General features: G+C 35.7%; 5 protein-coding genes across 5 annotated transcripts; all 5 read right to left on the bottom strand.

The window, feature by feature from the left end:
• Positions 1-1,667: 1,667 nt before the first annotated feature.
• Positions 1,668-2,633, bottom strand: LOC134496439 (olfactory receptor 2AP1-like). The gene has a single exon (XM_063302165.1). It carries the CDS (start codon positions 2,631-2,633, stop codon positions 1,668-1,670), a length of 966 nt encoding a protein of 321 aa, XP_063158235.1.
• A 3,216-nt stretch (positions 2,634-5,849) lies between these two features.
• LOC134496438 (olfactory receptor 6N1-like) lies at positions 5,850-8,818 on the bottom strand. Its single transcript, XM_063302164.1, has 2 exons — positions 7,918-8,818; positions 5,850-5,911 (listed from the first exon to the last, which is right to left on the bottom strand). The coding sequence occupies exons 1-2, from the start codon at positions 8,816-8,818 to the stop codon at positions 5,850-5,852; spliced, it is 963 nt and encodes a 320-aa protein (XP_063158234.1).
• A 5,899-nt stretch (positions 8,819-14,717) lies between these two features.
• Positions 14,718-15,686, bottom strand: LOC134496437 (olfactory receptor 6N1-like). Its single transcript, XM_063302163.1, is given in 1 exon segment — positions 14,718-15,686. A coding segment is annotated over 1 exon segment (969 nt).
• A 3,246-nt stretch (positions 15,687-18,932) lies between these two features.
• LOC134496436 (olfactory receptor 2AP1-like) lies at positions 18,933-19,892 on the bottom strand. The gene has a single exon (XM_063302162.1). It carries the CDS (start codon positions 19,890-19,892, stop codon positions 18,933-18,935), a length of 960 nt encoding a protein of 319 aa, XP_063158232.1.
• Positions 19,893-23,403: 3,511 nt separating this feature from the next.
• On the bottom strand, positions 23,404-24,556 carry LOC134496435 (olfactory receptor 2AP1-like). Its single transcript, XM_063302161.1, has one exon. It carries the CDS (start codon positions 24,554-24,556, stop codon positions 23,621-23,623), a length of 936 nt encoding a protein of 311 aa, XP_063158231.1. The 3' UTR covers positions 23,404-23,620.
• Between the last annotated feature and the right edge of the window lie 1,014 nt (positions 24,557-25,570).

Raw genomic sequence — 25,570 nt, 5'->3', positions numbered from 1 at the left:
TCAAACCAGTCCATACTCCAGGAAATAAAGCCAGACTGCTCACTTGAGGGAATGATATTAAAGGCAAAACTGAAATACTTTGGCGACATAATGAGAAGACAGAACACCCTGGAGAAGATGCTGATGTTAGGGAAAGTGGAGGGCAAAAGGAAGAGGGGCCGACCAAGGGCAAGGTGGATGGATGATATTCTAAGGGTGACAGACTTGACCTTGGGGGAGCTGGGGGTGGCGAAGACTGACAGGAAGCTCTGGCGTGGGCTGGTCCCTGACGTCACAAAGAGTCTGAAATGACTGAATGAACAAACAACAACAAAGCCTGCTAAAGTATCTAGATGGGTTTGGATATTGATAAATAGGAGGGCGGGAGGAGGAGGAGGAGGAGGAGGAGGAGGAGGAGGAGGAGGAGGAGGAAATAGTATTGGTAGTTTTAGCCCCAAACATTTACTGTGATCCAGGTTCAAGTTCACACCCAGATAGAGAAAAAAAAAATGAGTTTTTATTATGGGAATGAAATGAAGAATGATCCCATGTAATTATTTCCCAACTAATAATTGAAAAAATAATTCTAACAAACAATTAAATATGTAAATGGGAATCCATATTTAGAATAGGGGAAAAAGAGTAACAGTATATGCATCATATATGAAACTAGAGAAGTAGCACTGGGTATATTTTCATGCAATATTTTACATTGGTTATTAATAATTAAGTCAATAGATTTAACCATAAGATAAACAAGAACATTGTTTGAAGATCATGACCAAAATCTACCACACTGGTCCAGTGTTGGTTAGTAAATAGATTTTTCTTTTTTTACTTCATAGTCTAGGGCTGAGTGAGAGTGACTGTCCTAGAGTCACCCACCCAAATTCTGTGACTGAGAACTAGAACTGTCAGACTCCTGGCTTCTAGACCAAGTTTCAACCACTAGACTAAACTTGTTCTTTTGTCTCTTTCTCTGTCTTTCTCTTTCTAAGCAATGCTTCAAATATGTTGCTCAGTGGTATAGAGAGGCAGTGGTAAAATGCTTGTTTGAATATAGATAACATTTGAATAAGTTATATATGAAATTTTTTTCAAATATATTAATGGTTGAGAGCTTCAGTCTATTACATAATTTTAAATTTCAAATCCTATGCTATCAATCTACTATGATAAAACAATCCAACTACTATGATAAAACAATCTTCATTTCCACTGCATATACATCACCTTCCAATTGTTGGCCTATAATTCAGAATAGCACAGTTGGCTGCAAAAGAAAACAGGAAAAGAAGAAGGGTTTTCAAAACAAAATTAGAAGACACATTTCCTAATGCTATAAAATCTTATTTGTCCAGAACAGTATTTGGATTCATAAAAATGCTCCTATATCTTTTGGCTAATAATCTTCCCATATCTGAAGAACAACATGGTAATCTTCTTGTCTGATACTTATTGTAACAACTGGTATGATTCTGGGCATCAAATCTCAATCTCAGTGGAGGTAGTTTTGTCAGACAAGTGAAATTACTCCTAATTGACAATATAATAATATGCTTTACTAATGTAACACTTCCAGATTTCTTATCTGGAAAATCTTTTCTGTATATAATATTGAGAAAATGAATCCAATTAACATTTCTCTCATCCTCCTCTATGTCCTCCTGCTGTTCTTCCTCCTCCTTCTACATAAACAACTTTCCCCTGATTTCCTTTGAAAGTAAATGAACATTCCTGCAGATATTATTTCTCAGGGCATCCTTGACCTCCTTATTTCTCAGACTGTATATAAAGGGGTTGACCAGAGGAGGCAAAACTGTGTACATGAGAGAGGAAAATTTTTGCATGTCCTTCCTAATTGCAGCCTTTGGTGTCATATACACAATAATTAGAGCTCCATAGAAAACAGAAACTACAATCAAGTGAGATGAGCAGGTAGAAAAAGCCTTCTGCCTCCCAGTAGTAGAGGGGATTTTTAAGATGGCAACAATAATATAAATGTAAGATGCAAGGGTCAGAAGAAAAGGAGGGAACGTGAATATGGAGGCCACTATGAAGCTCAAAGTTTGCACCATGCTAGTATCACTGCAGGAGAGTCTTAGAATAGGAAAGTATTCACAGAAGTAATGATCAATCTCATTGGAGCTACAGAAGTTTAACTGCAACATCAAAACAAGGAGTACCATCAAAGCCACAAATCCATTGATCCAAGATATAGCTGCTAGCTGGATAGGTGTCCAGCTTTTCATGATGGCTGCATAATGCAATGGCTTACAGATTGCTAAATATCTATCATAAGACATCACACAGAGTAAACAGCATTCTGCAGATACCAATGAACCAAAGAAATAGAGTTGTGTGAAACAGCTGTTGAAGGAAATTTTCCTGTCTCCAGTCAAGAGAGCTGAAATCATCCTTGGGAATATATTGGAACTGTAGCAAGCCTCCAGGAAAGAGAGGTTCCCCAGAAAAAAGTACATGGGACTTTTAAGATGTGAATCGAAGACAATCAAAAGAAGAATGAGAATGTTTCCCATTATGGTCACAATGTAAATAATTAAAAATGTCAGGAAAAGAAGCACCTGCAGTTCAGATAATTCTTGAAAGCCCAGCAGGATAAATTCTTTTATCTTTGTATGGTTTCTGAACATGATAGCTATGGGAGCAGTTCCTGAAATAATATACAATATAGTTAAAGGAAAATGTGTAAATGAACATATAGGAAGATCAAATTAAACTAAATGAATGCCCTAGCCAAAGCAGGATGCTTACAAGCAGACAGTTTGACTTTGATCTTAGGTATTTTCTGGTTAAAGAGACATAAATTATTATTTGGGGTCAAGACCCAACCCTTTTGTGAGTTAAATTTTTTCGATCATTCTTTAGCACCAATAGAAGCACTATTATGGTAAAATGCAATGGTTACAGGAGGCACTTACATGCATAAACAATTTCTTCAAGTTTGATTGCACACAGGATGTCTTTTTTGTTATTTTCAGTTGTTTTAAACAGTGTATATCTCACATCAGCATAGAAAAATATCTCTTAAATCCATGCAGACCTTTAGATAATCTCAATCTTTATCATCTCACCTCTATCTATATAACTTGATTTATCTCCATTGATTTTATATTAAAACACCATAAGGTAACTTTAATTAATGAATTACATTTAATTAGGAACTGACTTACAAATGATGGTTGACTTTTTCAGGAGCTCCTGAATACATACACACATACATACATTACTATGCAATACATACACACATACATACATTACTATGCATTACACTTAAGACATTAGTGTTCCAAGCATCAGCCTGTGAAGAATTATCCAAAATTCTCTTATACTCCTAATTGCTTGCAAGGCAACAAACCTTGCAAGATCAAGGGAAAACACAAGGCAAATATGAGTCTAACCCATAAGGTGTTTTCATAGAAAAATATCTCACTGTGTTCTTATTCTTAAATACTGTATATGAAAATCTTAACTAAAAATAAACAAGTAAACAAAACTAGAACAATAGTTTATTAACAGTTGCAAAGTAAACTGAAATTAAAAATTAGCCATCTTTCCTATTAATCAATAAAATAACTTGTGTCTTAAACCACTTCTTCCTAAAGAAATATACATCTTTTTTAAACAAAAAAAATATTGAATAATACTTTAGAGAGAAAGAATACTATCCTTCCAATTTAATTATTCAATAAATTACTTTTTGTTGCTATATCTTTATTTCTGTGGGAGGAACAACACCTAGTATGTGTGAGAAACAGACAGAGAGAGAGAAAGAGAGCGAGAGAAAGATGTAAATATAACACCAAAATTTTGCACACATACATATATTGGATGTGTGTATGTCTGTGTTTGTTTGTACACATATTCAGTCATTTGTCTCCTTTCAGTTAACTGTCAAACGTGAGATATCTTTAATTAATTAATTAATTAATTACATTTATATCCAGCCATTTTCAAAATTGACGTACAAATGAAAGTTTACTTTTTTGTGAGCTCCTGAAAACCATTTCTTCATGATGGACTACTGTAAGACAGTAGTGTTACAAACACCATTTCATGAAGGTTTTCCCTATATTCTGATTTTCCTCTAAGTGCTTGTATGATCTGTATGATCATGGAAAAACATAAAGCAAATATGAGTCTCTAGAGTCTTTGGTCTTAAAGGAAAGATTAACAAATAAAAAAGCTGCCATATCAAATATAAAAGATCACATGAAGGAGACTAATTTGTGGTCAGCACTGCTGTCTGGATACAAATGAAACTGGAGGTGCACTAGGAGGGATATCCAGTGGGCTCCATTGTTGTAAAAAGCATTCAGCTATTGGCCACCTCACTTTTAGGGCTATCCATACCTCATTGAATCAACAGGGCAGGTCACATGAAGAGAGGGAGAAAAAATGGAACCTCTGAGATCCAGATCTAGATTATCTTAAGACATAATGTAAAGCCGGACTGAATGTTGAGGATATGATATGGGATTAAATTTCCACTCAACGTTTACATCCAGAGATAAAAAGTGATACCTTGGAACAATGAGGCTTGACTGCTCCTGCCTTCTGGAACACCCTGAGGTCCATTTGACCCCCAACCCTGCTGGCTTTTAGAAAAGCTTAAAAAAATAGGGCCTCTTTAACAGGCCAAAGGCCAGGGTGATTTGTCATGCCACTTGACTGATGATGGTGGCTGTAATATTATTTTTTGTATACTCCAACATATTTTTTCTGTGTTTGGTTATATGTTCTTATGATGTTTTTAATCCTATGGAAGTTTTAATGTCATTTAATCTTCTTAAATCCTTTAAGATGTCTTAAATCCTTTAAGATTTTTTGTTTGTGTGTGTGTGTGGGGGGTGATTTCTTAAATTATTGTTTTTATTATAATCACCAGAACTTCTTTTTTTGTTTTCGTTTTTTTGCAAGTTTATTATTAAACACATTTATCTTTTTTCTGGTGAAACCAATTCCTCTAAAATATATTAATTAGGGTTAAACATTTCCATGTGATCAGACTAACAAGTGGTTGTGGCCCATTTCATAAATCTGCATTTCAAACATACTAGGACATATTATGTGGAGGGTTTATTTATTTGTTTGTTTATTTATTAATTTTATAACCCATTTTCCATTCAAGAGCTATATGTGAGGTACATAACGCTCTCTCCTTCTGTTTCCCCCTCAACTACATTATAGGAATCATTCAGAATATGTCTGGATAAGCCACTGGAACAGGCAGCCATGTGATATGTTGAATTCTCCTTTTTTAAAGGTCTTCAAACAGGGGCTGTATGGTCATCTGTCTGAAACACTCTAGTGGATTCTGCAAAGGACAGGAAGATGACCTCTAGGGAGACTTTCCACTCTATTATTTTATCCTGGATGTAAAAATTTTTAAGATTCTGCTTTAATAGCTACAACACAAAATTTAGCAATGTTACAGTATATGTAACATTAGGCTTGCTATCTGTTAAGAGGAAAGCAAGATGAAACTTTTTCTGATCATCCTGGTATATGTTCCAACAAGGGACAGATAAGAGATAGGGAGCAGGTTTTTTTCAGTACTAGTAGATAGCAGGACTACTACAATTATCTGCTAAAACTAGAGGACTCAGTCCTGCTGGGGAGAAAGTGGCCCTTGAGCCAGTAAGTAAATATGAATAGCCATGAATTTGCCTCTACTTCAGTGATTTTATCTCCAGTCTTACTGCTGCATTTTATACACATTTAGGTATATGGAAAACCTACTTCAAGAGGTTTACAGTTAGGGAATGGGCCTAGCTGTGCACCATAAAACATTTAGTCCATAACATTTCTTCAAATAACTTTATCACTACAGGAATACATTCCTTGCCTTAACATGAGGGAAACTTAGTATTGCTACTGAATTCCTTAGTGCTAATAGGTTTATATAACTATGATGTTTCCAAAACCTAATAGGATGTAGAACCACCCAAAATATTTAAAACTCTTAATATCTTCAATTTTATTCCCTGCAATGCTCCACAGGTTTTTAGTCTTGTTAAGCAAAAACCATTACTTCAGTTTTCTGGTAATTAATTACCAAATGTTGTTCTTTGCAATAGTCAACAAAGTGATTGACTAAGGCCAATTGAGGTTTGTGAGATAACAGCAACATCCTCAGCATGTAAGAGAAGTGGTACACTAATGCTTGCAATCTGAAGTGGGTGCAAATTAAAATCAGTCAGATGACGTGTTAGGGAATTTAGGTAAAAGGAAAATAATGTGAAGTCCAAAGTGCAACTTTATCTGCCTCCTTTCTGACAGATTAGCACACCATGTGAATTACTTCTGATACTACTAGTAGGCTTTTCATACAAATGTTGAACGAGAAAAAGTAAATGTCTGTGCTAGTGTTTTCCAAATTCCTCTACTACATTTCTCTTTAGAAGGCATCAGATGGCTATTTAAATCTACAAAGGCCACAAATAATGGGGCCTTTGCTTCATTATTTAATTATTTAATTGTTTTTTATCCCCCATCATTATTTTTATACATAAGGTGGCAAACATACCTATTACTCCATCCTCCTCTTTTCCCCACAACAACAACCCTGTGAGGTGAGTTGGGCTGAGTGAGAGTGATTGGCCCAAGGTCACCCAGCTGGCATGCCTAAGGTGGGACTAGAACTCGTAGACTCCTGGTTTCTAGCCTAGCACCTTAACCACTAAACCAAACTGGGTCTACATACTGAATATATCTTTCAGTTAAGTGGTACAAAACCAGCACATGATCAATGGTATGGCAGTTAGAATGAAAACCTGCTTGTTCATTACCCAATATAAAATATTCTTTTTTTATCCAGGTACACAGATAGAAATTTCTAATCTAGAGGGCAGTTTACTAATTATGCTTAAAGACTAACAGGTCTACAATTAGCCAGATGTGCTCTGTTCACTTTCTTAAATATGGGGATAATGATGGCCTTACCCCATGTTGTGGAATATGTCTTGTTTGATCCATGTATGTGAAGGGAGAGGCCAAAACATGAATCCACCAGTCAATATACAACTTAATTTTATTTAATGAGTTTATAACATAATATAAAACAATATCAATAATAAAACAATATAACAACTATTGTAAGTCAATTCTGAATCCAATGCAATAAGCCTAAAACATTTCTGAATAGTAGTACAACCATAATATAAATCAATACTGAATAATGACAACTGATTTTATGGCTGAATATCAATCAATAATATTTATTTGGTCAATGACCAGCAAAATTTAAAAGGACAAAAAAATAAAGAAATACAAAAATATACTACCAGCTAATAAAATAGATTTCATAATAATGGCTGAATAAAAACCCTACAAAATAAATGTTTTTAAAGATATTAGTGGACATCAAGTGATAAATAGAATTGAAGGGAGAACTGATTGCCCAGGGTAATAGCTAGATGGAGAAAGCCCTAAAATGTGAGGTGGCCATTCTAACATGAGGAAAAATGAACTAACCTTGATCTCCATAGGACCATGTGTTGAATCAAAGTATTCACATCATTAAGTGTTCCTGTACACAGGGTTCAAAATCATCAAATGAAACTGATATTTCTCCCAAAGACCCAAACAATGTAGTGATTGGCTAAAATAAGACATAGGGTATATTAGAAGAGATCAAAGGCTATACAAACACTATACACACACTTTTAAGACTTGACTCAACAGGTAGAAAACAGTCAGGATGGTATGCCAACAAATTGCTACAGGAATTCAGGAGCAACATGATGAAGACATGAATTTAGATATAGAGCTTAGATATATTTGTACAACTATGTTAATGAATTCTCCTCACATGCAGAAGGTAGAAAGTTCAAGGATTTAAAGTCAGATTCTCATCAATGCCCTCATTTTTAAGTCATTGTAGCTGTCCTCTGTAAAATCTAAAAGATATAAAGTTTCTTGCTGCCTTCTTCATGGCATCTTTCACCTCCTTATTTCTCAGGCTATAAATGAGAGGATTTGCAACAGGGGGCAGGACTGTATACAACAGAGAAAAAAAATTTGTGACATCAGTAAGTGCTTCAGATTTTGGTAGCAAATATACAATCATGATGGATCCATAAAACATGGACACCACTATCAGATGAGATGAACAAGTAGAAAAGGCCTTTTTCCTCCCAATAGTGGAAGGAATTCTCAAGATAGTAGATATGATGTATATATAGGAGGTTAAAGTGAGGAAAAACGGTGGTAAGGTGAATGCAAAGGTAAAGACAAAACTTGTAAGTTCTACCAGGCTGGTGTCACTACAGGAAAGTTTTATTAGTGGAACAGTATCACAAAAATAATGATCAATTTCATTTGGACCACAGAATGTAAGCTGTAGCATTAAACTCAAAAGGATCAAAGCAGCTATAAGGCCATTTATCCATGAAGAAGCCGCTAGCTGGATACAGATTTGTGCATTCATACTTGTTGCATAATGCAAGGGTTTGCATATTGCTAAATATCGATCGTATGACATTATGGACAGGAGATAACATTCAGTAGCCACTAGGAAGCCAAAGAAAAAAAATTGTACAAAGCAACCACTTAAAGAAATGGTGTTTTTCTCAGTCAATAAACCCACCATCATCTTAGGTACAATATTTGAGATGTAGCAAGTCTCTAGGCATGATAAATTTCCCAGGAAGAAGTACATGGGTGTATGAAGATGTTGATCAAGTGCAACTAAAATTACAATGAGAACATTCCCAGCCATGGCTACAATATAAAGAACTAGGAACAAAAAGAAAAGGGTAGATTGCCATTGTCCAATTTTTTCAAACCCCAAAATTATAAATTCTGTGATATTCATCCACTCTTGTCAGTCCTTTTATTGCATAGTTGAAAGAATGCATATAGTTGGAACCAAACAGATCTTCTATTGCATCCTTGAAAAAAAGAGAAATAGGATGTTATAAAACAATTGCCAAAATATTTCATCTGAGAAGGGGACTGGCAATTTTGACATATTCTGTATGAGTTCCCCAATGGTCCTTTTCCCTGCATAATGGAGGTGGTGTCTTCTCTTCTATATTCCTTTAGAAATACTGCATTTAAAGAGCAGTTTCTCCAGCCCTGAGCTAAAGCTCTACTCATTGCCTTCAATGGTCTTACATGCAACCTCCACACATCATTGTATGTTGAGGTTAAAAAAAGGGTGATAGGGAACAATTTAGTGAAAAAGAGATCTTCAGAATGGAATGAAACAACAAGGGTATCACATGGACAAAGCTTCCTCTTTTCTCCTTGATCACTTCTGCAATACTGCTTTTACTTTGGAGGGCAACTGAATGTTGCTTGTTGAAGTGCAGAACACTCCTTCAGTTTGATTTACCAGAGCTCTAGATATATGAATACAAGACAAGCCATCATTTTTTTTTCAACACCACATGAACTGGTGTTTCATCAAGAAACCAGTTTCTTTTAAAAAAAATAATTTCATTATTTTCAGTGAACATTGTTAGAAAAAGTCATGAGAAGCAAAGAGGCTTACCTGTGTGATATGAGACCAAGGACATATTTGTGATTCAGAATGAATGTGGCATTGTTTCAATATTTACAGTATGTCCTCACTTTTTGAACATTCGTCTTTCCGGTGATTAGGAGCTTAGGGAATCATAACTTCGCAATTTGTGTGTGTCTTACGGAGTGAGAGTACATTAAATATCCCAGGGAGGAGTGCTAATCTGGTGCCTATTAACTTGCTTTCCTTCCTTCCTTCCTTCCTTCCTTCCTTCCTTCCTTCCTTCCTTCCTTCCTTCCTTCCTTCCTTCCTTCCTTCCTTCCTTCCTTCCTTCCTTCCTTCCTTCCTTCCTTCCTTCCTTCCTTCCTTCCTTCCTTCCTTCCTTCCTTCCTTAACATTAAATATCCCACAGGAGAGGTATTAATCTGGTGCCTAGTGCTTCTGTTCAGAATCATTTCTTAATCTTCCTCCTCCTGAAAATTGCTGCCTTGTCCTTTACCTCTCATAATACAGTATAACAGGAAAGCTCTGTGTTTATATCTCCCCATTTAGTATTAGGCCATAAATCTGTTTTCTAGACATTCTCATAAACAGAGATATATTTTTTTTTTAATCTGCTATTAACATGGTGACCCAAGAAGCACCAGATTTCAATATCCCCAATTTTTACTTTGGACAAAAACATACAGAAACTCACAAAATAAAGAAAAGACTTTAGGCCAAAAAAAAAACCTGGAGCAAATTTGATAGGAAGTATTCTACATTATTTTGTCAAGCACATAGTGAAATTGGAGCTAGCAAGGACCACATAATTAATGGTTCTGGTCATAACTTCATTAGAAGAGGTATATACATTTCAGAGTATTGTGTCTCCCAGTGACATTTGTTATACACATGTGAGGTGCAACACAGATAGCTTTCATCCTAATAGGAAATTATTTTTGCGTTTTTGCTTTTACATTACTATGGTTCCATTACTGCTTTTATCATTGCTAACAGCCAGTGTAGTGCAGTAGTAAAGGTGGTGAACTAGGATCAGAGAGTCCCAAGTTTTAGTCCACCCCATTCATAGAAGCTCATTGGATGCTTCTGGGTCAGTCACTCTATCTGACCACAATCTACCTCACAGGATTGTTGCTTTTGGAAGAATAGGTAAAGGTAAAGGTTTCCCTTGACGTAAAGTCCAGTCGTGTCTGACTCTAGGGGGCGGTGCTCATCTCCGTTTCAAAGCCTTGGAGCCAGCGTTGTCCATAGGACACTTCCGGGTCATGTGGCCAGCATGACTCATGGAACGCCGTTACCTTCCCGCCGAAGCGGTACCAATTAATCTACTCACATTTGCATGTTTTCGAACTGCTTGGTGTGCAGAAGCTGGGACGAGCAACGGGAGCTCACCCCGCCGCGCGGTTTCGAACCGCCGACCTTCCGATCAACAGCTCAGCGGTTTAACCCGCAGCGCCACCGCGTCCCTTTTGGAAGAATAGGAGGGAACATTATGCATGCCACTTACAAAAAGAAGGATAGAAATCAAATAAATATAATAACTCTATTTTATTTCTTACATGATAAATACTTAGAATCTTTGGAAATGGGTGGCTTTCAAAGTTAGTATGTAAATCACTAGATAAATTTGAAAGAAGTGCTTTGTAACTTTTTTGTCATGGTGAGCTCAAACTCAGATGAGTGAAGTGAACAGCACTGATGAGGTGGTTGGAGATTTGTACTTTGAAACTTGCAAGATTCTATTAATGTAGCCTTACAATAACCTAGAATTGGCTTATCTGGTTGTGTTTCCTGTCTGGTCTACCTCAGAAGGCTGACACTTTACCTTTGGAACCCAGACCGGTTGGTGAATCTTTGGTGACACTTTGATCCTTGGATTTTGCTTTGACTACTCCTGTATCTGCTGCTTTGGACCTGGAACTCTAGTAAGGCACATTTGCTTGACTTTGGGGACTTCTTTCCTGCTGTTTGTGCATGTGTGTTGTGCTCACATTCTCCCTGCTGCTTAGGCACTTGTTTACAAGACCAACACCAAAGCTAGCAACTATCTCTCTCATGTGTTTGAGCATGTTTGGCCTGGGACAAGACAGTCCTGTAAGTGTGAATGCAACATCTGTCTGCTATGGTAAAGTAGCCCTGATTAAAAACACACAAACAAACTACAACTTTACGTGAAAATAATAGTGGTTGGAAAATAAACTAACTCCAGACTCTAGGAGTCATTATCTCTCAAAGGGAGTATCTCCCACACAAAGTATAAAAGTTAGAGCTGTACAAAACTTTGGATGTGATGCTTCCAAAGAATTCATATGAAACAGCTCTTTGAAGCCTGATGAAGCAATCTACCTTCCACCACTTTTATAAAAAAAATAATAATAATTCATGGGCATGCAAAGAGGAAAATGGGGAGCCTGAAAATGACAAAGTGTGCTGAAATATTGCAATGCATTGCAGTGAGATTGGGATACAACTACAAAAGCCTCCATTTTCATAGTGATGTCATGTCAAATACTTTGTCATTTTTCACACCACCATAATCTTTCTCAAATATTTATAATCATAATAGTAGTAGTAGTGGTGGCAGAAGTAATTTTTATTTAGGATCTAAGCATACAGATAAATAATGTATCTGTATTATATCTATGTTAGCCAGTTTGGTGTAGTGGTTAAGGCACCAGGCAAGAAACCAGGAGACTGTGAGTTCTAGTTCTGCCTTAGGCACAGAGCCAACTGGGCGAACTTGGGCCAATCATTTTCTCTGCAGCAGCTCCCGCCCTTTGGAACATCCTTCCCCCAGAAGTCCGGTTAGTCCCCTCTCTTCTGGACTTCAGAAAACAACTGAAAACCTCGTTCTGTCACCATGCTTGGAGTGGGGAGAGGAAGAGCCATTCCTGGGTTTGGTTGGTTCCCTAGTCCTGCTGGAACTAGCCTTATCCCCTTATGGGTTGAATTAGATCTGCTGTCACTTGGATTTCATTGTATTTTCTATTGGTATTTATTGCTTATTGATATTGTTTATGAATTTATTGAATTTTAACTCTTTTTATTGTGAACCGCCCAGGGTCCCCCATGTGGGGGAGATGGGTGGTGATAAAAATATGATAAATAAATAAATAAACAAAATTTGGAGGGTTTTTCATTTATTTATTTTTTTCTCTTTTATATCTCATTTTCTATTCAGGAGTGCTATGCAGGTTCCATAATACTCCCTCCTATTTCCCCATAACAACTAGGGGATATTTTATATTTATTTTCAAGTTAATAATTACAGGTAGATGATTATTATAATAAATAAAAAGGATCAAAACATAATGCAGTAAATAATCGAAGAATTAAGGAATCCTTTAAATCTGCCCCCACCTACTTTTTCTCCAGTTGATAGAACACACTTATGAATCAGTTTTCTCCATGGGGGGAAAAGGAAGGAAATTTTGGATTCAAAGCCTACTTTATTTTTTTCTAACAGATAACCATTTTGTGAAGTGACCCTATATTCTGATGACATTGCATTTCTGGAAATCAGAACTAGCAAGGACCATAAAACCAATGGTGTTAAAGTCATAACCCTTAGAAGTGTTGTGAACATTTTAAAATACAGAGTCCCCCCGTGATGCCAAGGGTTGCCCCACTTCTTTTGAGCTTGAAAACTGCAACACAGATAGTTTTCATCTAATATATATTGTTATATTGTGCTTTTATATTACTACTGATTTATCATCATCATCATCATCATCATCATCATTATTATTATTATTATTATTACCCTGTGTGGTGCAACAATAAAATAAAAGTGGTGGACTAGAGAGATCCAGGGTCCAGTCCATCTTCAGCTATGGAAGCTCACTAGTGCCCTTGGGTCAGTTTCTCTCTCTCTCAGCACATGATAACTTAAAGGATTATTGTGGCAGGAAATATTGTAGGAGGGAATGTCTACATGCTGTCTTGACCTCCTCTAAAAACCAAGATATAAATCTAACAAATAAATAATTGTATTTTACTCCATTGATAATTGCTTGAGATCTTTGGGGATGGGTAGGATTTAAAAGCAAGCAGATGCATACAGTAAATCAACAGAGTTGGAAGATGTGCCTTGGGCCTTTTGTCAGGACGGATGCAGCTTTCCTTTGCTATTCCAAAGTAAACCTCTTTTGTTCAAGTTTCTGCATAGCTACATGATATAAATTAAGTTGTAAAATGATGTAATGGTAAGATTGCTTGGAAGATAAAATATCCAATACTTCAGTAAGACATATGTCTCAATAAAGTTTGATTATCTGCTCCACAAACTATAAATGCTTGGGCTGTAGAAATCTTTGGATGGGATGCTCGAAGGAGAAAAAAACTCTTTGAAGCTGCAACATGAAGCAATCTCACAACTTCTAAAACAATAATTCATGGGGGTGCACAGGAGAAGGTTGGGGAACACAAATGACAAAGCGTGTTGCAATATTGCAATGCATTTTATTTGACATTGGAATGCAATTGAAAAGGCTCAGTTTTCACAGTGATGTCATGTCACATCATTCTTTCTTTCAAATATAAATATACATACATACATACATACATATAACAATCAGTGTAAGATATTTCCTAATCAAATATATTAATTAATAGAAAAACTTTTGCTAGTGCCATAATAATATTAAGAAATAGTGAATAATAATGATTCCCGTTTCATAAATGTCCTCAAAAATAAATATTTTAAGGGTATCTTTAGACATCAAGAATTGAACACAATTGAAGGGAGAGGTGATTCTAGATGGGAAAAAGCTGTAAAATGGTGGTTATTTTAACTTGAGGAAAAATTAACTGACCTTGATTACATGACTGAATTATGTTGCACAGAAATATAAGATTTTTTTCCCCATAACATGGTGTTCCTGTTTGCATGGCCCAGAAGGTTAGCACCATCAAGGAAAACTCAGAGCTGTCACAAATACCCAGAAAACACAGTGATTGGAAAAAGAAGCTTAGAAGTGCATTGGAAAGGATCTAAGATCAACTGAGCCATCCTAATCTGGACCTGACTCATGGGTGGAGAACAGTCAGGGGGGTCAGACAACAAACTATTATAGTAATCTAGGTAGGACACCATCAAGGTATGAACTAGCTGCATACTCAGGTTTGGAGGAGGATGAGGATTATGTTTTTTTTCCAATGTTCAGCAGGTAAAATTACAAATTCCTACAGATTTGTATATTAAAGTCTTTAAGGTAAGTTTCTTAACATATCTCCATTTTATAAATCATTCTAACATTCCTTTGTAAACTCTGGAGGATATAAGCTTCCTTGATACAGTTTTTATGGCATCCTTCACCTCCTTATTTCTCAGGCTATATATGAGAGGATTTGCAACAGGGGGCAGGACTGTGTATAAGAGAGAGAAAATTTTGTTCATATCATTAAGTGCTTCAGATTTTGGTAACATATAAACAACCATGATGGCTCCATAAAATATAGAAACCACTATCAGATGAGATGAGCACGTAGAAAAGGCCTTTTTCCTCCCAATGGTGGAAGGAATTCTCATGATAGTAGATATGATGTATATATAGGAAGTCAAGGTGAGGAGAAAAGGTGGTAGGGTAAATGAAAAGGCAAGGATACAACTTGTAAGTTGTACCAGGTTGGTGTCACTACAGGAAAGTTTTATTAGTGGAACAGTATCACAAAAATAATGATCAATTTCATTTGGTCCACAGAATGTTAACTGTAAAATTAAACTCAAGACAATGAAAGTGCCTATAAGGCCATTTATCCATGAAGAAGCTGCTAGTTGGACACAGATTTGTGCATTCATACTTGTTGCATAATGCAAGGGTTTGCATATTGCTAAATATCGATCGTATGCCATTACGGACAGGAGATAACATTCAGTTCCTATGAAGCAGGAGAAGAAAAAAAATTGCACAAAGCAGCCACTGAAGGAAATGGTGTTTTTCTCAGTCAATAAGCCCACCATCATCTTAGGCACAATATTTGAGATGTAGCAAGTCTCTAGACATGACAAATTTGCCAGGAAGAAGTACATGGGTGTATGAAGATGTTGATCGAGTGCAACTAAAATTACAATGAGAACATTTCCAGCCATGGCTACAATATAAACCACTAGGAAAACAAAGAAGAGGATAGATTGCCATTGTCCAAATTTCCCAAACCCCAAAATGATAAATTCTGTGATATTCATCTGTTACCTTCTTTCTATTTTCTCCATGATTGAAAACATGCATATAGTAGGAACCACAGAAATCAGACATATATTGCATCCTTGAAGAAAGAAAAGTGTTATTAGAAATACTGCATTCAGAGAACATTTTCTCTGGTTCTGAGTGCAAAAGTAACTACTCAAAATCTAAAATATAGAGAGAATCCCATTCTTTGCACTTTTAACTTTTTAGATGTCAATATTGAAGTATAATTTTAGCATTCTCCTTAGAGTAGTAGTAAATGTCTACTCATTCATCAACATAGTCCCAGTATGGTATGCAATCTATACGTACTGCTGTATGTTGAGGGGGAAAAGAAGAGAAACAGAGAACAGTGTAGACAAGAACCATATGTAATAGACTGACACTGCACAGCTGCTTCTTTCCATGATCACTCCTGAAATCCTCATAGTGTTTTGGTGGGCAAAACGAATTTACCTAGAAATAATTTTGTATTGTGAGCTTTTCTTGTTGAAATGCAGAATACTATTTTATTGTAATGTTCTAGACTGCCAAATAGCCGAATATAAGATAAGCATTCATTATTTCAACACCACATAAATGTTTTCAAAGTGAAATCATTTTTGTTGATAGTCTCATTGTATTGAAGATTTTCACAGAGTGTCATGAGATAGGAAGATACGTACCTCTGTGATCAGAGAGCAAGGATATCTTCATGATCCCTAACGAATATGGCAAATCCACATTTTGCACTTTGTGGAGATAGAGTTTTTTTGTGATTATGACATCAAGGATATAGTAACAACTTCTGCTGTTTAATATATATATATATATATATATATATATATATATATATATATATATATATTTAAAGAAATGAAATACCCCAGAGTGGAAATGTTTATCTGATGCTGATTGGTTCTGTTCAGTATCATAGATGAATCCTTCCCTAGATGCCTCTGTTAACTGGCCTTTGAAATCATTTGATACTTTTGGGGGGGAAAGAAAAATCCACTCCACTTTGCATCTTACCTGTGCTGAAAAGGGAGGGCAGGAGGGAGGAAGGGAGGATAGCATAGTATGTGTGGATTTTGTGGATGTGATTTCAGTCTGAATGAGGAGGACCACAGGGTTTTCGTTTTTTGTTGTTCTTTATATCATAACATTTCTTTCCATCTGTCTAGCAAATTTGATCTGTAACATACTGCATTAGGGAGCAAAGGATTAAATCCCTAGTATTCACTCTTACTTATTCCAATAAATTTCCCCTTTCCCATTCACAGGATTCCAATATGAACCCTCATTAATTATTTTTAGAAAAAAAAAAATTCTTATAAAACTGAATGCTGTAACTGATATTAATATATTTGCAGGTGACCAGACTGGCTAAATGCTTTGATCCTTTTAATTAGTCAGTGTTTCAAACAAACAAACAAACAAACAAACAAGTATTATTTCAAATATGTGTTTCCATTCAGGAGCACTATACAGGTTCCATAATGTTCCCTCCTCCTATTTTCCCCACAATCAACATGTGGGTATATTTATTTTTGAATATATGTATGAAAAAATACATGGGAAGCCCCATTGGAAGCTGCTACAACAACTGTTCATTTACTCCTGAAAACCTTCATATGTACAACAAGGGGAACAGGGGATGCAAATGACAAAATGTGCCTTGCAGTATTGCAATGGAAACAATGTGGTGCAGATACTTACAGGTAACATTGGGAAGTGACTGTAAAAGGTTCAATTTTGCATTGTGATATCATGACACAGGTTAAGCCAATTTCACATAACAATTTCCACCAAATGCCACATCACAGTAGTATTAACAATAGAAATTGGATTTAGTCTGTGAAAACACAGCCCAATTAAATATTTTTATGTTATAAACCTTGATCATCAATATAACAATATAATAACCCATGTAAGACATTTCCTAATCAAATGTATGTACTGTATGTGTGTGTGTGCACATGTGTGTGTATGTGTGCAATTAAAAAAAAATCATAATAGTAGCAGAACCATAATATGAAGTAATAGTGAATAATGAGTCCTCCAAAAAAAGAAGCCTTTAAAGGGTATTTTTAGACATCAAGAGATCAACATAATCCAAAGATTCAGTTCAATCTGAACTGATTACAGAGAATAGGATCTAGATGACAGTACTGACCTTGACTGTATGATTGAACAAGTACACAGAAACATGAACTGTAATCAATCAATTCAGATAATTTATTGTTCCTGTATGCTCAGGCCAGAAGGTCAGCACCATCAAGTGAAACAGGAAGCTCTCCCAAAAGTCCAACCAATTCCAACTGATATACTGATTGATAGGAAGAAGTAAGGGTGTATTGGGAGAGATCTAAAGCCACAGAAATCGCCTGTTGGTGATTCAGGACCTGACCCAGTGGATCGAGAACAATCAGGAAGGTCTGCCTACATACTGTTATAAGAACCTAGGTAGGACACTGACAAGGCATAAACTAGATTTTTAGTTATGTTTAAAGAAAAAAATATTAATAATTTCAGAAGATTAAAATTATGAGTCCATGAGTTTTTAGTGATGATTTGGATAAGTATATCACAGAAAATGTCTGCAAAGGTCCTGAAAAACAAAACACAAACAAGCAAAGGCGATAGAGGACAATCACTATGACAACTGATCATTTTTTAATTATTTTTATTTGTTTCTTTATTTTGCATTTGTGGCAGAATGTACTTAATCAAAACAAACTGCAGCTCCTTCAGGCACATCTACCAAAGTTTCTGGCAACTTGTAAGGCAATGCCTTTGGAAAAGCAGTCCTATTAGGAATTTCTCAAATATAAAGCAATTATTCCTAATCTATAAACTTCACAATTTGGATCTCTGGTATCTGAAGCAATCCATCTTAGTGTAGATTCCATCCTCTATGGTTAGGTCATTCTCAGAGGCCCTGCCTTGAGTACCCTCCTATACTAAGGTAGTACTGAATGTTTATCTGGAAATGGACTTGGATATTTTTGGCACCAAGGAAAGACCTTTTCATAAAAGTAGGTCTGCTGAAGTTTCAAAAAGTTAATATTGTGGTTTTAATGATAATTCAATAATGTTCTTTAGCTACTTTTCTTACTTTTCTATACTTTTTATATTGCATTGCAACTATATATGTTGAAAATGAATAAAGTTCTTAATAATAATAATAATAATAATAATAAGAAGAAGAAGAAGAAGAAGAAGAAGAAGAAGAAGAAGAAGAAGAAGAAGTTAAAATAAAACCTAGCAAAGCTCTCCCACATGTAGCATTTTTATATGCTGAACTGAGAAGTTGGTTTGTATAGTACTAGTCTACCAATATTATTTCTCAGGGCTTCTTTGACCTCTTTATTTCTTAGACTATATATAAATGGGTTGGCCAGTGGGGGTAGAGCAATGTATAAAAAAGAAGAAAATTTTGACATGTCTTTTTTTTCAGTTCTTGGAAGCATGTAAGCAATCATGAGAGACCCATAGAAAATCGAAACCACAACCAAATGAGAAGAGCAGGTGGAAAAGGCTTTCTGCCTTCCAGTGACAGAGGGGATTTTTAAGATGGCACCTATAATGCATACATAGGATAAGAGTGTTAAGAGAAAAGGCGGAAGTGTGAATATGGCAGCTACAACATAACTCATAATTTCCAATAACCATGTTTCACTACAGGAAATATTTAGAAGAGCGAAATAGTCACAGAAATAATGGTTTATTTCATTAGAACTGCAAAATGTTAATTGCTGTAACATCAAAACAAGTAATATTGAAAATACAGCAAATCCATTGATCCAAGATGAAGCTGTTAAATGGATACAAGTCTGAAAATTCATGGTTGTCAAATAATGCAGTGGTTTACAGATTGCTAGGTATCTGTCGTAAGACATCACACACAGTAAACAGCATTCCGTAGCTGCCAAAGAACTGCAGAGATACCATTGCATAAAACAGTTGCTGAAAGAAATGGTTCCATTCCCAGTTAGGAGAGCTGAAAGCATCCTTGGGAATATATTGGAACTATAACAAATTTCTAGGAAGGAGAGGCTTCCTAGGAAGAAATACATAGGCGTTTTAAGGTGCTGATCAAAGATGACTAGCATAACAATGATAATGTTTCCTATCATGGTTACAAGGTAAATCACTAGAAAACTCATAAAAAGAAATGTTTGCAATTTATAGAGTTCCTGAAATCCCAGCAGAATGAATTTGTCTATCTTTGTCTGATTCCCCAGCATCATGGCAACAAGGAAAATCAAGTCCTATTAAAAAGAAAAGAAATAAAATAAATGCACAAGCTAAAGGTATTGCTATAGGCATATTTAAGCTATTTTTTTTCTTAGTGATAATTTGGCTAACATACTGGAAGACAATTGTGAGAGGGTTAAATGTGTTACCTGATTGACTCCCACTCATTTTTTTTATTTTCTATATTTGGTGAGGCAGAATCCATAATAGTAAGATTGAGAGAGAGAGCTAGAAGATGCCATGTCTCAGTATTTCATTTCTTTATCCTCACAAAAATATGTATGGTTACATACCGTGTGTATTTTGCCCCTTTCTGGACAATTGTATCTATACAGGTTGACAATGGGTTTTGTTCATGATACAAAACATGGAACTAGTCTAGGACTCTATTTTTATCATACTATTTTGAAGGACAGAATGGGAATCTATAAATTAATCTACTGTAAATAAGCCAAAGTATTTTAGTGAGCTTTCAACTAGTACTCTTCTGAATCCAATTAAGTGTGTGAATATTTATGTTTGTATCTTAAAAAGAATAATGCATTATTATGACCTTACTTATTCACAGTTATATGATGTATGTTATATATTATTTTAAATTTGGTGGGCACCTATAATGGTATGTGGGAATGACCTTGGGAGACAGGAGGAAGAACCGCAGATTAGACAACCATCATGCAAAAAGTATCTTATGTGATATTCTGTTAATGTAACCTTACAATAAAGATAGAGCTAGTATTCATTGTGGTGCTTCTTGCCGGGACTACCTTGAAAGGCTGACATCAATCTTGAAAGTCTGAAAGTATTCCTCCCCTCCTTTCCTTTTACTCTCCAGAAAACTAGGGAGGGTTCCTTCAGAAACCCTTCCCATGCCCCTTCTGCAGCTGTGGACTGAGATACCATTTGCTTGATGGTTGTCTAATCTGTGACTCTTCCTCCTGTCTCCCAAGGTCTTTCCCACTGACCATCACAGCACCTATGCAGCTATTTTAATTTAAATATTTATTTTGCCAACATATTTTGTTGTTGTTTATTCATTTAGTCGCTTCCGACTCTTCGTGACTTCATGGACCAGCCCACGCCAGAGCTTCCTGTCTGTCGTCAACACCCCCAGCTCCAACATCTTATGCCAAGTTAAATCTGCTAATCTTTAAAATGACACTAATGACACTAGACTTGAGGTTGTTGCTGAAATAGATGAACATGGTTATCTATATATCTGGAAACCTATTCTCTGAGACATTCTTGTTTGAAAGGCTAGTTTTTTAATTATTCCGAAAGAAGAAATAAAACATTGTTTAAAAATAAATTTTATATAGTAATAATTACCATTCTGTTGCTGCCTGGTGTTCTCTGCTGAAGTATTTCATGATGAAGAAAAAAATGATGATTCCAGAATCCTTCCTCTTATCTCATTCAGAATAAATGTATACCACTAGTTGTTAATATATAAGGATATGGACTATTTTCTTTGTTTGTTTTAATTTAAAATAATTTCTTTTGGGATTTTATTGATGCAGAAGAAAATACCACCAATTAGACATATTTTTATATCTAGTTTTGATGATAAAAATTAGCCTAAAACTATAAAAACATCACAGTCCAAGAATGCTGGTTTTTATTGAGGGGAAGATAGTTAACTACTTGGCCAACAGAGATGTATTTTGAAAACAAGCAAGTATGAATTGGATGAGGACTAAAACAGATTAATATATGGAAAGTGAAATATTACATCATTGTGTATCTCTCAAATCCCTTATGGGAAAATCCCTCAAGTACTTTGAGAGTCCCAATCTTCTGTATCCTGGAATCTCAGAAAAATCCATTGGTATATCTGGCCAGAATGTCTTGCAAGTTGCTCCACCTTTTTTTGCTGCACACCTTATGAAGCCAGCAGTACTTAAATGTGCTTGATAAACAGACAATAATAAATCACATAGCAAAATATGTTGCTGTTGCAGCTTGTTCATTTTATTGCCTTAGTAGTTATATCCGGGATTCCTAGCCTGCCAACTAATTGTATTCCATTTTATTAAGTGAAAAACAAAACAAGACCTCCCTGCAAAACAAAACAAACAAACAAACAAAAAACTACACAGTGATGCAATTAAAACACTATGCATCAGCATTATTAAAAGCACAAATATAAATAAATGAAAAATAGCCAACATGCCCCTAAAGAATCACTTCTCATGAGATGGGTGCTATGTAAATTTGATAGATGATAGATGATAGATGATAGATGATAGATGATAGATGGATGGATGGATGGATGGATGGATGGATGGATGGATGGATGGATAGATAGATAGATAGATAGATAGATAGATAGATAGATAGATGTCTTTAAAAGTCCATGAGTGAACTGTAAAAGAATTGATATTCCTTATTTCGGGAATAAGGATACACATGCCCTATGACCTGCCATTTACATCCAAAGCTAGGTTACCACTGTCAGGTATGGGAAAGAAGATTTAACTGCCACTCACATTTTCTTTTATCCCTGGAAGGGGGTGAAGTGTTGTCCCATTTTTTACCCCAACAGTAAAAACAGGGTGGATCCCAAACCTGTTGTTAGGCAAGCCAACTGTCACATTTGTGATTGTTATAAATAACCAGTATATTTTAGACTGTACTATGAGATCAGCACAGTATTTTCACATAAGCTACATATAAATTTGATAAATTTGATTTTTTTTTTTTTGTTCAGCGTTAGAAGGAACTGTTATGAATGGAAGTTGTTGTGTTATTTCTTTTTCCTTGAAAGAGGTATGGGAAGTTGTGGGGTGGAGGGAGGACTGCAGTAACAATAACAACAAAAATATGATGAAGCTCTGAAAATTTGACAGAGTTAATATCCTCAAAAAGATTTACTCTCTCTGCTATTTTAATCCCATCTAACCAAAACACGAAGTAGCTGATTTGTTTTCTAATGCTTCCACATTATAGTCTATGGATGAAACTTTTTTTCAGATTGAATTTGCAATCAAAAACACCTTGAAAAAAAGATTTGCCCTTCAGTCTTGAATCACAGATTCAAGATCCACCTCCTTTTGAATGTAGAATTTCCAATCAAAAAAAGATACAAGCCTGTTTCATGCAAGCCCACCAATGTGAGGCCAGGAGAAAAAAACAAATTAAGTCCTAATTTGAGAAGTTCTCCAAAACTCACTAAACATACCAGGGATTTCTATTTATGTTTTAAAAGTCTCAAAACATGTGATGTATATTAAATTACCCAAAATAACTTATATTAGGATAAAGTGCTTTCAAAATTTATTAGGCCAAATAAAAAAATAAGTATATTAGGAGGAATGCAGTTAAAACAAATATAAACTGTTATGTAGATATACAGCAACATATTTTAAACTTATGCAGGAATGGAGAAGCAGCATTTGACAGGAAAAATTGGGAACAAAGAGAAACCACAACTGATGAGGTTAACTAGACTAAAGGGAGATTCCTATGTCAAATATGGTAATCATATTTAGCATGAGCTGGAAATGTGGTTTTAAATTTCCAGTGGGATACTACAGCACGGAGATGGACACTGCTAAGCCCATGGCCATACAGAGCTCTCCCCAACACCTCAAGAGTATGCTGCCCCAAACCAGACCCAGTGTTTTATATAACCAGTCATATTATTAAACTTAAAATACTAGAGAAAAAGAAGCCCACATGGCACATCCCTTTTATTACATCTTTACTACATTAACTAGCTTTAGGAACATTGCACAAGCTTTCTAATGTTATTTCTCAGTGCCTCTTTGACTTCCTTGTTTCTTAGGCTGTATATAAATGGGTTGGCAAGAGGGGGCAAGGCTGTGTATAACAGAGAGGAAAATTTTTGCATATTTCTATTGACATATTTCTTTGGTAGCATATACACAATCATGAGTGAGCCATAAAAAATGGAAACCACAACCAAGTGAGAGGAACAGGTAGAAAAAGCCTTTTGTCTTCCAGTGGTAGAAGGAATTTTCAAAACAGCAGCTATGATATATATGTAAGAGATCAGAGTTAGGAGAAAAGGTGGAAGTGTGAATAGGACAGCCACAATGAAACCCATAATTTCTATCAAGCTACAGTCAGTGCAGGAGAGATTTAGAAGTGAGAAGTAGTCACAAAAATAGTGATCCATTTCATTTGAGCCACAAAACGTTAGTTGTAACATCAGATGAAGTAATATCACTAAAGTTCCAAATCCATTGATCCAAGATGCAGCAACTAATTGGATGCAGGTTCGGGCTTGCATGATTGTTGCATAGTGCAGTGGTTTACAGATAGCTAGATATCGGTCATAAGACATTGCACAGAGTAAGCAACATTCTGTGGCCTCTAAGGAACCAAAGAGATACCATTGGGTGAAGCAGCTATTAAATGACATGATTTTGTTTCCAGTAAGAAGACCAGAAAGCATTCTTGGAAAAATATTGGAGGTGAAGAAAATCTCCAAGAAGGAGAGGTTCCCCAGGAAGAAGTACATGGGTGTATGAAGGTGGTGGTCAAAGAGAACTAGTGCCACAATAAGAGTGTTTCCAGTTACAGTCACAGCATAAATTACTAGGAAGGTCAAGAAAAGAATTGTCTGTACTTTGTAGAATTCCCCAAATCCCAGAAGGACAAATCCTGCAGTCTTTGTTTGATTTCTGATCATCATGGAAATGAGAACTTCCAATTCTGTTAAAAAGATAAAAATAAAACTAGGGATGTTATCATAGGTAAGCTGTTTTTCTTTTTCAGACAGTGCCCAGAGGTTTATACACATTAGAAAATTCAATATATGCATAACAAAATACAGAATCACGTGCATGAAAGTAGGGGAACTATATCAAACAGCCTTTCCCATCCCTGTGATGAATGTGGACATTTAATAATGGAAGGGCCATGTGTCCCATCAACTCTTTAATCATGTATGTGATTCCTTGTACAGACAGTTAAAATAAAATATTATGGGAGATAATATAATGCTATAATATTCAGCAGAATTTATTTATTACATTTTATCACCACCCATGTCCCCCCCCAATGGAGGGACTCTGGGCAGTTAGAATGGTGAAGGAGTTCACTCTTGGAAAGGACATCAAATTTACCTCCTAAGTCATCCTGAAAAATAGAAGATTTCTTGCCTGAGATACTAAGTAATTGGTTTATTTGAGGAATGTGACTTTAGGGACCACTTTAGGAACCATTGCCTCTTCCTAGGGTTGAGACAGAGTGACTGGCACAAGATTATCCAGCTCTTTGTGTTTAAAGGAGTACTAGAATTTGGGTTTCCCTACTCCTAGTCCAACACCTTAACAACTATACCACATTGGTTCTCATATTAGAAATAATTAATTTTTCAGTAAGGCATTAGTATTTGTTATTCTTTTTAGTTACTAGTTATAATTTAGATTTATAAAGCCACTCAATTCAGCACAGGCTTTTCAAATCTTAATTTGTTGTTAGGGTTCAAGACTGCTTTCAGGAATGGAATTCAACACTATTTTATCCATCTCAAAAAGACATGCATCCATTTACTCTATGCTTGAATGTTGTATTCTCTTCTTTCCAGTACAAATTAGATAAGCATTCCCTGAATAGTCAGAGTTAATGGAAGACGAGGAATTACAGTAAGTCTTCTGACAAATACATGGCTCATAGTTCAGGGGCAAATGTTTCTAACCAT

The sequence above is a fragment of the Candoia aspera genome, chromosome 4 (assembly GCF_035149785.1).
Source record: "Candoia aspera isolate rCanAsp1 chromosome 4, rCanAsp1.hap2, whole genome shotgun sequence".
Classification (NCBI taxonomy): domain Eukaryota; kingdom Metazoa; phylum Chordata; class Lepidosauria; order Squamata; family Boidae; genus Candoia; species Candoia aspera.
Note: the sequence above shows the minus strand (reverse complement) of the source record. Positions and strands in the feature narration are given on the sequence as shown.

Bases quoted from the DNA above. Each gene is read 5' to 3' on its own strand.
- LOC134496439 (XM_063302165.1), bottom strand. From the start codon at position 2,633: ATGTTCAGAAACCATACAAAGATAAAAGAATTTATCCTGCTGGGCTTT.
- LOC134496438 (XM_063302164.1), bottom strand. From the start codon at position 8,818: ATGAATATCACAGAATTTATAATTTTGGGGTTTGAAAAAATTGGACAA. The intron at 5,912-7,917 runs ACTTTATATCTT...TGGAAACATCAT, and splicing joins CATGAAGAAGGCAGCAAGAA to AGTTATATAAACCTATTAGC.
- LOC134496436 (XM_063302162.1), bottom strand. From the start codon at position 19,892: ATGATGCTGGGGAATCAGACAAAGATAGACAAATTCATTCTGCTGGGA.
- LOC134496435 (XM_063302161.1), bottom strand. From the start codon at position 24,556: ATGATCAGAAATCAAACAAAGACTGCAGGATTTGTCCTTCTGGGATTT.